Raw genomic sequence first — 14108 nt, forward strand, 5'->3', positions numbered from 1 at the left:
ATAATAACGCAAACTAAAAAGAGACTGAGACAAGCACATTACAAGAGAGAAAGAGAAGGGGGGTAAAAACTGTTAAGTCAAAGACTAATATTAAGGAGTGCAATGCAAGGACACTGTTATTCTCTGCAAAAAGAATGTGGCTGGACCCCAAACCAAACCCACTTTTGCCACCCACCTCATTCTCCCTCTTGAGTATAGGTTTCAAACTTTTTCATCATTCCCTTGTGGACCTAACTCTCTAATTCTCTCTATTCTCATAACAGTTTCCGTTTTGTATGTATCTCTCTCTCTGCATGCTGTCTTGTCCTTTTACAGCTTTCATAGCCTTAATTTGCTTTCCTCACTGCCCATAAAATAGAATAGGAATAGAGGTTGATGCATGCAAAAGAAAAAGCCATAAAAACTGTTAATAACATTGAGATGTCTGCGGTTCTTGGGTCTCTATTTTTCCGAGGACACAACATATACTGCCCCATGCCATATTCTAGACATTCACTAGCCCAACCATAGTACCCTTTTTCTTCTCTTCCTTTTAGGCATACATAGGAACGTGCATGATTTTCTCTGCATTGCATTCAATTCATACTCTGATTTTGAAGTGAATATCTCTATCTTGAATTGTGCCTCTCAGAGGTTTGGTTAATTATAGACTGTATTTATGTCAAAGGACGGATGTTACATTGATTATCCGTAACAATTAATTAAGGAACGTATAATTAATCGACATTTATGGGAGACCTCTTAACTCCAAACATCATGGGGTACATTTTTTTAATTGTTTTGGTTACCATGGTCACACTCGTACTGAACTTTTAGCTTTTAACCTGTAACCTCTTTTAAATTATTCAATTGGAGCCTTTTATCACTACCTCACTCCTAAATGGCTTCCAAACTTGTGGAAATTTAAAAACAGCAGAATAGATAACTATATACAGAGACAATTGTCATGCTGATAATTAAGGTCTAGTTTTCAGAAACAGACTTTCTAAGAGAACTAAAAACACTGACTTTTATAAACATCACACACACTAATACAAAGTAGAATAATTAAGTTTATAATTAGTTGTTACTAAGTTCTTTGACTTCAACCCCTACCCACTACCCAACCATGAGCCATAGACATCTTCAGTTGAGAATTAGGATTAATCTTTTAAAATTCTAAAATTCATTTAAGAAACTAACTTTTCTCTAACCTTTCTCCATTGGCATTCTTACTAATACACAGGCCTAGGATTCAACCCCTGTCCACACGCCCATACGCTTAAGAAACATAATTACCCGGCAACCATATCATATTAATCAATCGAATAATTATAATAATGTAACATTATCGACATTATTATTCATTCTCAAGTATATTTTGAATTATTGATTAATTAAATTCTAAATATGAAACTATTTGGTCCTAAAATATCTCACTGAGAAATGTTGTGGGAAGTAACCTCCGCCACTACATTATTAGTGATGTAGCAGCCCAAAACTAGGGAAGTCACGCCATGAGATATAAAGAAAACATTGCGGTGATGTCAGGGCTGTACATATGTACTGTTGCAGTTTCCACTCACAATCCATAATCTGTTCAAACCAACCTGTTTTGTTTGTCCACCAAGTGCACATATAGGTGATTTTATATATTTTAATTTTAATATATGGTTTGAAAGAGTAGAGACAAAATTTAAATTGGTAGTGAGTGAAGAGGAAAGTTGAGCCTGAGAGGGGTGAAGAGTTGAAGAAATTGAGAGGAAATCACGCTTGGGGTGGGGAAGGGTTTGCTATCCTAACCATCATGGCACATGAGTCAATCAAAATGAATGGTAGGGTCATCAACATTAGTCATGCCCCTCATTGATCATGCTCACTCCTCTGCTTCTGTTTCTGCCTCACCACACCATACATAGCACTATAGCCTCATACTCATAGTCATTGGCTTTGGCTATTGACATAGAGTGTGCTATCAGTGCCTCTTTCCAGTTTCCATCATGCCATGCCAATTCCAAACCATGCCTACACAAAAATATGCATCTTTTCAAATTGGTGAATACTAATGATTACAAGCCATGCAAGTAGTGGGAATCTTTTGATCATGCTTTCGTGAGAACAAAAAGATATTTTGTAGAACTGAATTGTGATTCATATATGGGGGGCTATTGTGCTTTGTCATTTTTGTTATCTGCCCTGGATATATGCATTTAAGTTTGGTCCATTTCAGATATGTCCTGAATCGTGCTTTTTGAGAGGATAATCACCATGCAGATATTTCAGACAGTTCCTAGGAATGGGGGCAAAATCAAACTACTAAATCGTTAAACTAATTTTTCTCCAAAGTCGTTTTATATTTCATTTTTGTTTAACTAAGAAATTCTACATATTTGTCACAAAATGATACATTTTGAATGAGCACATATACATCACTTATCATCAATTACATTTTGAAAAAGATCGAGATTAAACAATAACAGTAGTAATCACGCTACTAATCATAACTTATTTTATTAAGATGACATAAGCACAAGTTTTGGCATGCATAACCCATCATCCTCAATATGATTTCTCATTGGTGTGAATTTTTTTTTACACTGAGATAGAAATCAAATTCTCCTAATAAATGAACAAAAATATATAAATGAATTTCGGATTGTGTAACATCGATCTTAGGGAGAAAGTATGAGGGGTATAAGGGAGACAGATCAAAGGGGTTGTGGTGCCCACGAGAGCACTCTCCAGCAAGCCAATGCCCCAATTGGGTCCCAACTACTGCTGTGAACTGTGGCGTGGCCTCTGCCTCTGCCAATGTTTTTCTTAGCCCCACTCCACACTTCACAGACATGTGCCTATCAGAACTGTGGAGTACCTGTTTTGGTCATTTCACCAAACCTTTGAACTCATTTTTCAAGTTTCAAAATGTCCCAACACCTCAACTCTACTGTTCTTTACCTTACCATAACGCTCCCTTCGCTTTAGGATCCCCTTCATACGTAGGAAATGTACATCAGTACTTAAGATTCCCTTTATGCCCTCAAAAACGTGACCATATATATATACTATACGTGTACGTACGTTTCCTCCTTGCATGACCCTTTTGTTTTTTTCTTACAATCTGTCCCTGTTCTAATTTTTGTTTTATTCACCATTATCGTTTTCATTGTACATAGTTGGGAAAAGACATGCACGGACACATGCTCTCTGCTCATGCTAAGAGCTAGCTGTAAATGACGAAAGCTCTTCCATGTAGATTTCTTGAACTGTGAAAATGTCCTCTCATCACCCTACAATTTGAATCTGATGCCACATGAAAGAAAACAAATTCAAGTCTGAGTGAGATGTACAGCATGGCGTTTAATCCAAAGTGCTTGCTATCATTTTATGACTAATGTTAGCAGATTACCAACAGAATGAACAAGTATTAAAGGAATGTGAAGTGACATTTAGGTGTAAAATGATGTGTAGAAACTTAAAAAAATATAGACATAAAAGAGGAGAAAATGTAAATTTGATAGACTATTAGGTATTGATGTATATCACTCGTTACAATTTTATGAATATCTCTATATATTAAGGTTTAAAAATAAATAAAAAAAGATTGAAACTTCATTTTTTTTAAGTATTAATTAAAAGAGTATTACTTCGATGACCAGTATTTTAAATGGTTTAAAATAGATTATAAATTTAAACCTTTAGATTAATCTCATTCCAAAATGAAACATAACAACCACTGTCTATCGGAAATCGACAACGTTTCGTAAACTTCAATATCTTTTTCTACTTCATGTGATTTGATCATATTTCTCTCGTTTTCCCTTTCACAATCGATCCTTTCTCTATCTTCAGATGAACTTTTATTTTGAAGCTATAACGAAAGTGAATCTTATAGATTGTGAACAGAGGTTTTGGAAACGTGGAGCGGGACGTGGATTGGGGTGCGGTGGTGTAATAAGAGAAAAGGGGAGATTGGATGGGTTTGTTGAGAATCTTGTAGCTTTTTCACAATTTCTTCGCTTGAATTGGATTTGTGAGTTAAATCAGCAAATAAGAAGAAAAAAAACATTTGATTGTGAATGAATTTGGAATTTAATCAGTGTGAAGATTTATTAATTGTTTTGTGAGAAGCATTGAATTGGATTATGGAGAATGGATGATGTTAATCACTTGGATGTTGATGTTCTTTTGTTTCCTTTGGAAGTGTCTTCTTGCTTGATTGAAAAAAACAAAGTTCAGATGATGACGTTGTTCCATCTCCATCTTTGGTTGTTGTCGCAGAGGAAAGGGAAAAAAATCTGTGCCATAAATTGCTGCTGGTAGTGATGAACCGTGGTTGGAGGTTGGAGGTAAGAAATTGAAAGGGAAAGAGAAATGTTATGATGGAAAGGGTCTATGATAAAATATACACATTATTGAACATTATGGTTTAAAATAGATCACTTTTATAGGTGATCCACTCTTGAATTGATCTAATTAAAAATATACTTTTGAAGTGATTTCAATGTTCAAGAATCACAATTGTATATATAATACCAAGAAATAAATATTTTTCTTTCTATTAATTTAAAAGAAAAATGTTCCATGATATTGACATCCCATGATAGAACAGGTACACTAGGATTTCAATAAGATGTTTGTACCGTGCAATTGTCCAAAAACTTCCACTTAAAAATAATAAAATATCATGTTTCTCTATATAGTAGTAGTGTAGTACATTAATTTCAGCTTTATGAGTATTACTCCTCCTCTAAATTTATATATAAACAAAAAAATAATTTTATATACTGGAGTAAAATATAAATAAATTTAATTAATTTTATCTTATTTAATATTATTATTTCTAAAATATTCTTTATTTAATTATAATTTTTTATTAATAATTTTTTTATTTATGATATCAAATTTTAATAAAAAAAATGTTTTAAAAATAATTTTATTATTTATTAAAGATTAATAAAATTAATTAATTTTTTTAATAAATATAAAATTAATTATTTTTATTTATATATGAGTCTAGAGAAGAGATAGAATAAATAAAAATTCATTCCATCTCAAAGCTCAATTTATTATTATTCAAATTGAAAACGTGCAACAGTGTCTCTTAAACACGTTCATGCATCATATAATCGAGAAATTATGCATGACTAGTTTTGAATAGTTATTTTTCTGACATCATTCATGAATATTCTGTTCGCAAAACTATGAGACATACGAATCCCCCAACTAGTACGGCGCAATTAGCCTTTTTGGTGTTCTATCGCTTATTCTTATAATAATCAGCATTTCATGGTCCTTCTGCTACCTAGCCAAACGAGTTGCTTTCTACATACATCTGAATTCTGATCCTAAATTCTCACTCCGATGAGTTTTTAAAGCATGTCATGGACTCATGGATCGCTATTAGTGGGTGTTTGAGTGTAAAATCATTTTTGTATACACTATACAGTAATTTAAAAAGACATTTTTCAATAAAAATAAGAAAATCATTTTAGAATACTCCTTCAAATATAATTTCTGATATATGTAGATGACAAAATTACTCTTAAAGTCAAAACATTTAAAATGTATATAATACTAGCATGGAACCGCCGATACCAGTGACGAGGAAAATAAAGATAAGAATAAATTACATTTGTATTTTTTTTAATTATATTTGATATTTTTTTCTTTTTTTACATTACTATTAACGCTCTTGTTAAAGATATTAACTAACCTCAATTGAAATATATGAACAAACGAAATTGTCTTAACATTTTTATTACACTTACATTCCTTATGTTTTTCTCAAATTACATTTGATATTTCTTCTTTCACATTACTTTTATCTTTTACTATTAACATAGTTAACTAACTTAAATTGAAATATGTGAGTAGACGAAATTGTCCTAACATTTTTATTAAATATTCAATAACGAATTAATAATTGATCCTGTGAATAAACTTTTCTTAAAGCAATAATAATTTTTCCTTTAATATTTGACTCTTACTTCATTATTGCTAATACTTGAAGAAGATGCAACTCTTGATTGAGATATTATATCTAACAACTAGTCATTAAAAATAAATATTTCAAAGAAATGAGTTAAAACATAAATGCAAGAGCAAAATACTAAAATTTGAAGCATAAGACCATATTCAATCAATAGGCATTGTTGATAGCACATTCAACAAAAATACAGTAACCAAATGATCCAACACACACAAAAAAAGTTGAACTAAAAAAAAGAAAAAAATGCGTTAACACATACGTACCAACAAGGTGAATTCACGTCCAACAAAAAGTTGGATTCACGTTCAATGGAGAAAAAAGAAAAAAAAAGAAAGAGTGTTAAAATATTTTTAAGTTGAAAATAATCTCATGTCTTTTGGAGTTAAGAGAAAGAAAATGAGGGTATTTTAAACATAAATTTTTATTAAAAATCATGTGACCAACGAGTACCTACTTTCTGTTAAATTATTAAACGGTGTTTAGGACGGAGGGACTATGAGTGTAATGTGAGCTAAACAATTAAGAAATTTTTTTGCAGGGTGCAAAAAAGAATGGGTGTCGAGTGAAATTTGAAAAAAACACAAGAAGTGTAAGTGTGAGGAAGAAGATGATAATGTTTTAGATATAAATTTTCATTAAAAATAATGTGATCAGCATGTATCTACTTTCTATTAAATTGTTAAACAATATTTAGGAAACAAAAATCTAAGTTTAATACGAGTTAGATAATTAATTTTTTTTTAAGATAAACAAAGGAGAAACGTAAAGTGTAATTAAAAAAAAACATAGAAAATAGGAGTGTAATTTTCTCTAAAAGATAATGAGACATGCGATTTAGAGGAAGAAAAAGATGTTGGATGGCAGCATGCACAAGTCTGTAACAAATTGGGATGAGGATGATTGTGTTTGAAGCTTTATTCTTATCTTAAGAAATACTTTAATGACGTTAATGATAGAAAGTAGTAATTGCCCATCATAGTATTGCTTTAGTGAAGTCAAACTGTGCTAAAAAAGCGACAAAATTTAAGCATATTCGGTATTTAATATAGTAGTATTAGTTAAGCATCGGCAATGAACCCATCATTGTATGACATTCTTTTCACTGATGCTTTGAAATTGACAAAACCATTATCTTGAATTTCAAACACCCGCGCCAATTCAGGTCAGAGAATATGCTTGACATTTTTCTTTTCAATTTCTTAGTTTGTAAGAAAAAATTTCTACAAAACAATGGCCAATTACTCCCACGGTCTGGCTAAACCACATACATGAGTTTGTGGATATAAAATAGTGTCAGCTATAAATGTATAACTAATAACATGTTAGATTCGTCTATAAAAGAAATGATGTTTAACATTTTTCTTGTTATTTTACTTTAAACATTTTCAAAGTACATAAAAACAATTAAGTTCATTTTTTTTTCCTATTCAATAAGGAGTGATGATATACAACAAAAGATAAAACACAAGTCTACAAGGCGTATGTAAATATTAACTTTTAGGTCGATCAATTTTCCTCCGCCAACCTATGCAGCGAATCTCCATAAAGATACAATGGAGTTCCTTATTATGGTTTGCTCATTCGACTAATCAAGCATGTCGTCAATAACTATTTATACAATAATAATTTTCTTAATTCTCTGTATCCATAAGAATTAAACGAAATAATTTAGATATAAAGAATTTGGTAAGTTCTTTGTTTTATTATGTTTTTTCTTATGTTAAATAAACTATCTCTTATTTGTTAGTGAAAAATTTTAACCTTTCAAAGAATATTTTATGACTCTTGATAAAGAATTATGTTTATTCATATTTATACATTTATATAAATCAACACGTAATTTCATGAAAGAATATAATCTTTTCATTAATTTTAAAGATCTCTCAGCTCATACTTTTCTAACCAAGATATCAAACAAAAATATATCATACTTGTATGAGAGAATATTTAATGAGAATGAATCTTTTATATTGAAAAATTAGTTTTTGAGTCTCAGACTAGAAAATATCTTACATTACCAAAAAAAAAAACTACAAGATATCCTACAAAATAAATATATCACACCATCATTCTAAAATTGGGGCATAACAAATTATGAAAATAATAATGTGCTATTCTTTCTTCTCCAATCATAAAGTGGCATTGATATATATAGTATAAAACAAAACAAGGATAAATGACTTAATATGTACCATACCGGACTGCATTTGGGGGTGACAAAAATATAGGGTTTTGTGTGTGTGTGTGTGTGTGTGTGTGGTGGGGGTGAATGTAATTCAATTCGGAATTTGTTTGATGTGTTCTCTGGGAAATGCATTCCTTGCACATTTGCACAAGTTTGTTAGAACCAATTATAAGGACAGAAAGAGACTGGACAATTAGATCATTTTGTTGCATATCATTGTTTTGTTTGGCTGGTTCAAGATTATTTTCATTTGTTTAAAACTGAGAAAGTTTGGTAAGTACGTTCTCTTTGCGTCCAATACGTCCAAGTAAGGGTCTAATGATCATCCAAATTTGGTCCCAAAATCTTGTCACTATAATGTATGGGTAAATGATTTATTTTATGTAGCTATAGCTATAGATTTGCGTGTATGGACACTGCATTCCGTGATTGGGATTATGCAGACATGCTGGTGTTAGCCAATTTAGAATATTTGTGGTCCATACTTAACTGTTTTGGACAAGGTTCTCACCTGAATCTCCATGCTGGAACCAAGGAATATTAAGATAGAACCAAAGCCCGAAAATACCACCATAAAGGAAAAGAATGAAGAGAGGGGAAAAAAATAAAGCAGAAAATAAAGCCTCCATACATATACATAAAGAAGAGAAAACTAAAGAAAAAGAAAATGGGGGGGTTTATTTAAAATAATGGTTTGGGGTAATATGGTGGGAAATTGAGGATGGCTTTCTTGGATCCTGCGAGAGACAATGTCACTGTTGCACATATTTATCGATTTGTTAGGCAAAGATAAAGGAAACAAGGGAATGATGAAAAGTGGGAGCAAAAGAAAAGGAGAAAAGAATTCCAAGAAAATTAAAAGTATGAGTGGAGATAGCAGACAAAGGTAGAATACTGAGGTAAGAAAAAGAAAAATTAGATAGATAGAGAAAGTGAGATGATGGTGTAGGAGCTTCAAATAAAGGGACTGGACCGTAGAGAGGAGGGTGTAGATGGATGGTGGTGTTGTATAATAGAAGATGAAGCGGAAGAAGTAGCAGTTAGTTTCTCTCTCATCACTCTCTCTCTCTCTCTGATGTCTAGCTAGCAGTGCCACCAAAAAAACCCACTGAAGCAAATTATCATGATGAAACTCCCTCTGCACCCTGCACTCCGAAAAAGCGATTGCCATCCTCATCAAAACCTTCCCTCCCTTAAATTTACCCCTTTGAACACCACCCCCTTCTCATCCACAACTCCCAACACCCCAAAACCATGAAACCTTTTCTTCTCTTTCTCATCACATTCTCCTTCCTCTGCCAAACACACCTACTCCTAGTTCTCTCTGCCACAACCCCCTTGTCCCTCCAACTCATCGCCCTCCTCTCCATAAAATCGTCCCTCCTAGACCCTCTCAATAACCTCCATGACTGGGACCCCTCCCCCTCCCCCTCCAATCCCCAACACCCAATATGGTGTTCCTGGAGAGCCATCACATGCCACTCCAAGACATCACAAATCACCACCCTAGACCTCTCCCACCTCAATCTCTCCGGCACTATCTCCCCCCAAATCCGCCACCTTTCCACCTTAAACCACCTTAACCTCAGTGGAAATGACTTTACCGGCAGTTTCCAATACGCCATTTTCGAACTAACAGAACTGAGAACACTAGACATCAGCCACAATTCCTTCAACTCAACCTTCCCACCGGGTATATCAAAACTCAAGTTCCTCAGGCACTTCAACGCCTACAGCAACAGCTTCACCGGCCCTCTCCCCCAAGAGTTAACCACCCTTCGTTTCCTCGAACAACTGAACCTGGGCGGAAGTTACTTCAGCGACGGGATTCCACCAAGTTACGGCACTTTCCCGAGACTCAAGTTTCTAGACATAGCCGGTAATGCCTTGGAAGGTCCACTCCCTCCCCAACTAGGCCACTTGGCTGAACTAGAACACTTGGAAATTGGATACAACAATTTCTCAGGAACACTACCCTCAGAACTCGCATTGCTCTATAACCTCAAATACTTGGACATCTCAAGCACTAACATTTCAGGGAACGTGATTCCGGAGCTGGGAAACCTCACCAAGCTGGAGACACTTCTGCTGTTCAAGAACAGGTTAACAGGGGAAATACCATCAACCATAGGAAAATTGAAGTCCCTTAAAGGCCTTGACCTCTCAGACAACGAACTCACTGGGCCAATCCCCACTCAAGTCACCATGCTAACCGAACTAACCACGCTCAACCTAATGGACAACAACCTCACAGGAGAAATACCACAGGGAATTGGAGAACTACCTAAGCTCGACACTCTGTTCCTCTTCAACAACTCACTCACTGGAACCCTCCCTCAGCAACTTGGCTCCAACGGCTTACTGCTGAAACTCGACGTTTCCACAAACTCACTCGAAGGTCCAATCCCTGAAAATGTGTGCAAAGGTAACAAGCTCGTCAGACTCATACTCTTCCTCAACAGATTCACCGGTTCTCTCCCACCGTCCCTTTCCAACTGCACCTCACTCGCTAGGGTTCGCATCCAAAACAATTTCCTCAGCGGTTCAATCCCCGAAGGCCTCACGCTCCTCCCTAACCTAACGTTTCTAGATATCAGCACCAACAACTTCCGTGGTCAAATTCCGGAACGCTTAGGTAACTTGCAGTACTTCAACATCTCCGGAAACTCCTTCGGAACCTCACTACCGGCCTCTATTTGGAATGCTACTAATCTTGCGATCTTCTCTGCTGCTTCGTCGAACATCACTGGTCAAATTCCTGATTTCATAGGGTGCCAGGCATTGTATAAGCTCGAACTGCAGGGAAATTCCATCAACGGTACGATTCCTTGGGACGTTGGACACTGCCAGAAGTTGATTTTACTGAATCTGAGTCGAAACTCACTCACCGGTATCATTCCCTGGGAAATCTCAGCTCTCCCTTCCATCACCGACGTTGATCTCTCTCACAATTCACTCACCGGAACCATTCCTTCGAACTTCAACAACTGCTCAACGCTCGAGAATTTCAACGTCAGCTTCAACTCCCTCACCGGTCCAATTCCGTCGACCGGCATTTTCCCGAACCTACATCCTTCCTCCTACTCCGGCAACCAGGGCCTATGCGGCGGCGTGTTGGCCAAACCCTGCGCAGCCGACGCCCTCTCCGCCGCCGACAACCAGGTCGACGTCAGGCGACAGCAGCCGAAGCGAACTGCCGGTGCAATTGTGTGGATCGTCGCGGCGGCGTTCGGAATCGGCCTCTTCGTGCTCGTCGCCGGAACGCGCTGCTTTCACGCGAACTACAACCGGCGTTTCGGCGACGAGGTGGGACCGTGGAAGTTAACGGCGTTCCAGCGTTTGAATTTCACGGCGGAGGACGTGCTGGAGTGTTTGTCGATGTCCGATAAGATACTGGGGATGGGATCCACGGGAACGGTTTACAGATCGGAAATGCCAGGTGGCGAGATCATAGCGGTTAAGAAGCTGTGGGGGAAGCAGAAGGAGAATATCAGAAGGAGGAGAGGGGTTCTGGCAGAGGTGGAGGTGTTGGGAAACGTGAGGCACAGGAATATCGTGAGGTTGTTAGGGTGCTGCAGCAACAAGGAGTGCACCATGCTGCTATACGAGTACATGCCCAATGGAAACTTGGATGATTGGTTGCATGGCAAAAATAAAGGAGATAATTTGGTCGCCGATTGGTTCACTAGGTATAAGATCGCCTTGGGCGTGGCTCAGGGAATCTGCTATCTTCACCACGACTGTGATCCCGTCATCGTGCATCGCGATCTCAAACCTAGTAACATATTATTGGACGCTGAGATGGAGGCCAGAGTCGCAGATTTTGGTGTCGCCAAGTTGATTCAGACCGACGAGTCCATGTCTGTCATTGCCGGTTCCTATGGCTACATTGCTCCAGGTCACCACCACCACCACCTTACTATTCTTGTTCCTTCATACTACTATAGTATAATTTTCTTTTCTGTGCTCCCTAGTATTAATCAGTATTTTTTTTTATTTCGTGAGACCTTCATTATATTATTATGTTTGTGCGTTGCATTGCATTGTTTTGATTTGAGTTGAGCTTTATATATTGTTAGCATGCGGGTTAGTTATAAATCTTGCTAGCTTGATGGTATTGGAAATTATCAAATTAAATAACCCCTGCCATCTATTTATCTTTACTCGATCGGTGTGTGAACAAAAAGAATTATAGATGCTACTGCCACAGAGCAAAACAAAGAAAAATTAATGTGAACAATAATGTCAGGAACTGGCAAGTTAAGGTTATGGTGTGTTGCAATGTGATAGGGAGGATTGACTATGAGGGACTCTTCCTAACCAATTTCGGTGCATGGGTCGGTGTACTGTTGCGCATGAAGAGAAGAGATAGAGCTTTTCATTTATTTTTAACTTTCGTGACCTGCTTTTCTCACTGATCTTACTGGGGCCCACAGAGAATATTGTCAATTATCATAACTGCTTTGAATCATTAGGATGCTGACTTTGGTTGGAACAATAAGTTTAATGCTGTTTGTTGTTGTCTTATTATGGCATTAATTTAATTGTACTTGAATATTAAGGGTCTTGTTTGTTTGTTGGTTTGCAGAATATGCTTACACCCTTCAAGTCGATGAAAAGAGTGACATTTACAGCTACGGAGTGGTGTTGATGGAGATCCTAAGTGGAAAACGTTCGGTTGATGCAGAATTTGGCGATGGGAACAGCGTTGTTGATTGGGTTAGGTCTAAGATAAAGTCTAAAGATGGCATTGATGACATATTGGACAAGAATGCAGGGGCAGGGTGCACCTCAGTGAGAGAAGAGATGATACAAATGCTTAGAATTGCATTGCTTTGCACCAGTAGAAACCCAGCGGATAGGCCTTCTATGAGGGATGTTGTGTTGATGCTGCAAGAGGCCAAGCCAAAGAGGAAATTGCTTGATAGTGTTCTAGGTCGATGTGCTGGGGACAATGTGGTTGTTGGTGGTGACATTCCTTTGCCACAAAAGCCAATTGCGGATCAATGTTAATGTGTTTATATGATTGAAATGATTTTTCTTTTTTTGGATATTTTTCTTATTGTGGGGGATTGGTATAGGAGAATCATTTTCTATTTTACTTTCAATGGAATTTCAAGTGTTACTTGTTCTAGTTTTTTTTTCTCCAGTTACATATTGTTATGACTCTTGTTTGCTAATGCTTATATATTAAAAAGTGTGCAGCTCATATGAATGACTGACACATGTTGCCTCCCACTAGTATCCACCCATTAGCAGGTATGGGTTTAATGTAATTTTAAATGAGTTTAAAAGCAGAGAGGGGATGGTAGGGAGTTTTTTATTTTTAAATGTAATTTTTTTAAAAAAATGTATTTAACAAAAGTAAAGACCAAATATTTTTTAACTCACTATTAATTTTTTTACATTCATTTTTTAAATTAAGAAAAAATATTTTATAAATTTAATGTTTAGTTTTAAAAATTACGCACTCCTTATATTCTTTTGTTGCTATTATCACTACAGGATGAAAAACTCTAAAAAAAAAATTATTTGCAAACTAAAAATTGGAAGAAAAAATAACTAAAATTATATTTAAAAACTATAAATTGATTATTGTTTTATAAAAAATTGCAACTCGCAATTAAAGAAACACCGCAAACGGGACTTAGTATTGACGCGACGGCTAACGTGATTTAGGTCTCTCACCGTGTGAAAGAAATATAATCCGTTAGATTTATTGGTTTTTAAACGAGTCAGATTTTCGTTGGAAATAGAAAATTGTGCTAAAAATGTGTTTGGTTGAATTTTTAAAAATATATTTAATGAAAATATTTTTTTAAACGAACTAAAATTTAAAAATAAAATAAAAATAACAACCTTAAATAAAATGAAAACACGGTGATTATACGGAACTCAAGTGTCAAATCTTGTGTTGTTCTGGGTTTCAAAATCCATATGTTGGGTGTGAGAAAT

At 35.7% G+C, this 14108-nt stretch overlaps 1 protein-coding gene across 1 annotated transcript; it reads left to right on the forward strand.

The window, feature by feature from the left end:
* The first annotated feature begins 9004 nt into the window (after positions 1–9004).
* Positions 9005–13391, forward strand: LOC114379716 (leucine-rich repeat receptor-like protein kinase TDR). Its single transcript, XM_028338401.1, has 2 exons — positions 9005–12051; positions 12742–13391. Exons 1-2 carry the CDS (start codon positions 9408–9410, stop codon positions 13164–13166), a joined length of 3069 nt encoding a protein of 1022 aa, XP_028194202.1. The 5' UTR covers positions 9005–9407; the 3' UTR covers positions 13167–13391.
* Positions 13392–14108: the final 717 nt, after the last annotated feature.

Source organism: Glycine soja, chromosome 12 (assembly GCF_004193775.1).
Source record: "Glycine soja cultivar W05 chromosome 12, ASM419377v2, whole genome shotgun sequence".
NCBI lineage: Eukaryota > Viridiplantae > Streptophyta > Magnoliopsida > Fabales > Fabaceae > Glycine > Glycine soja.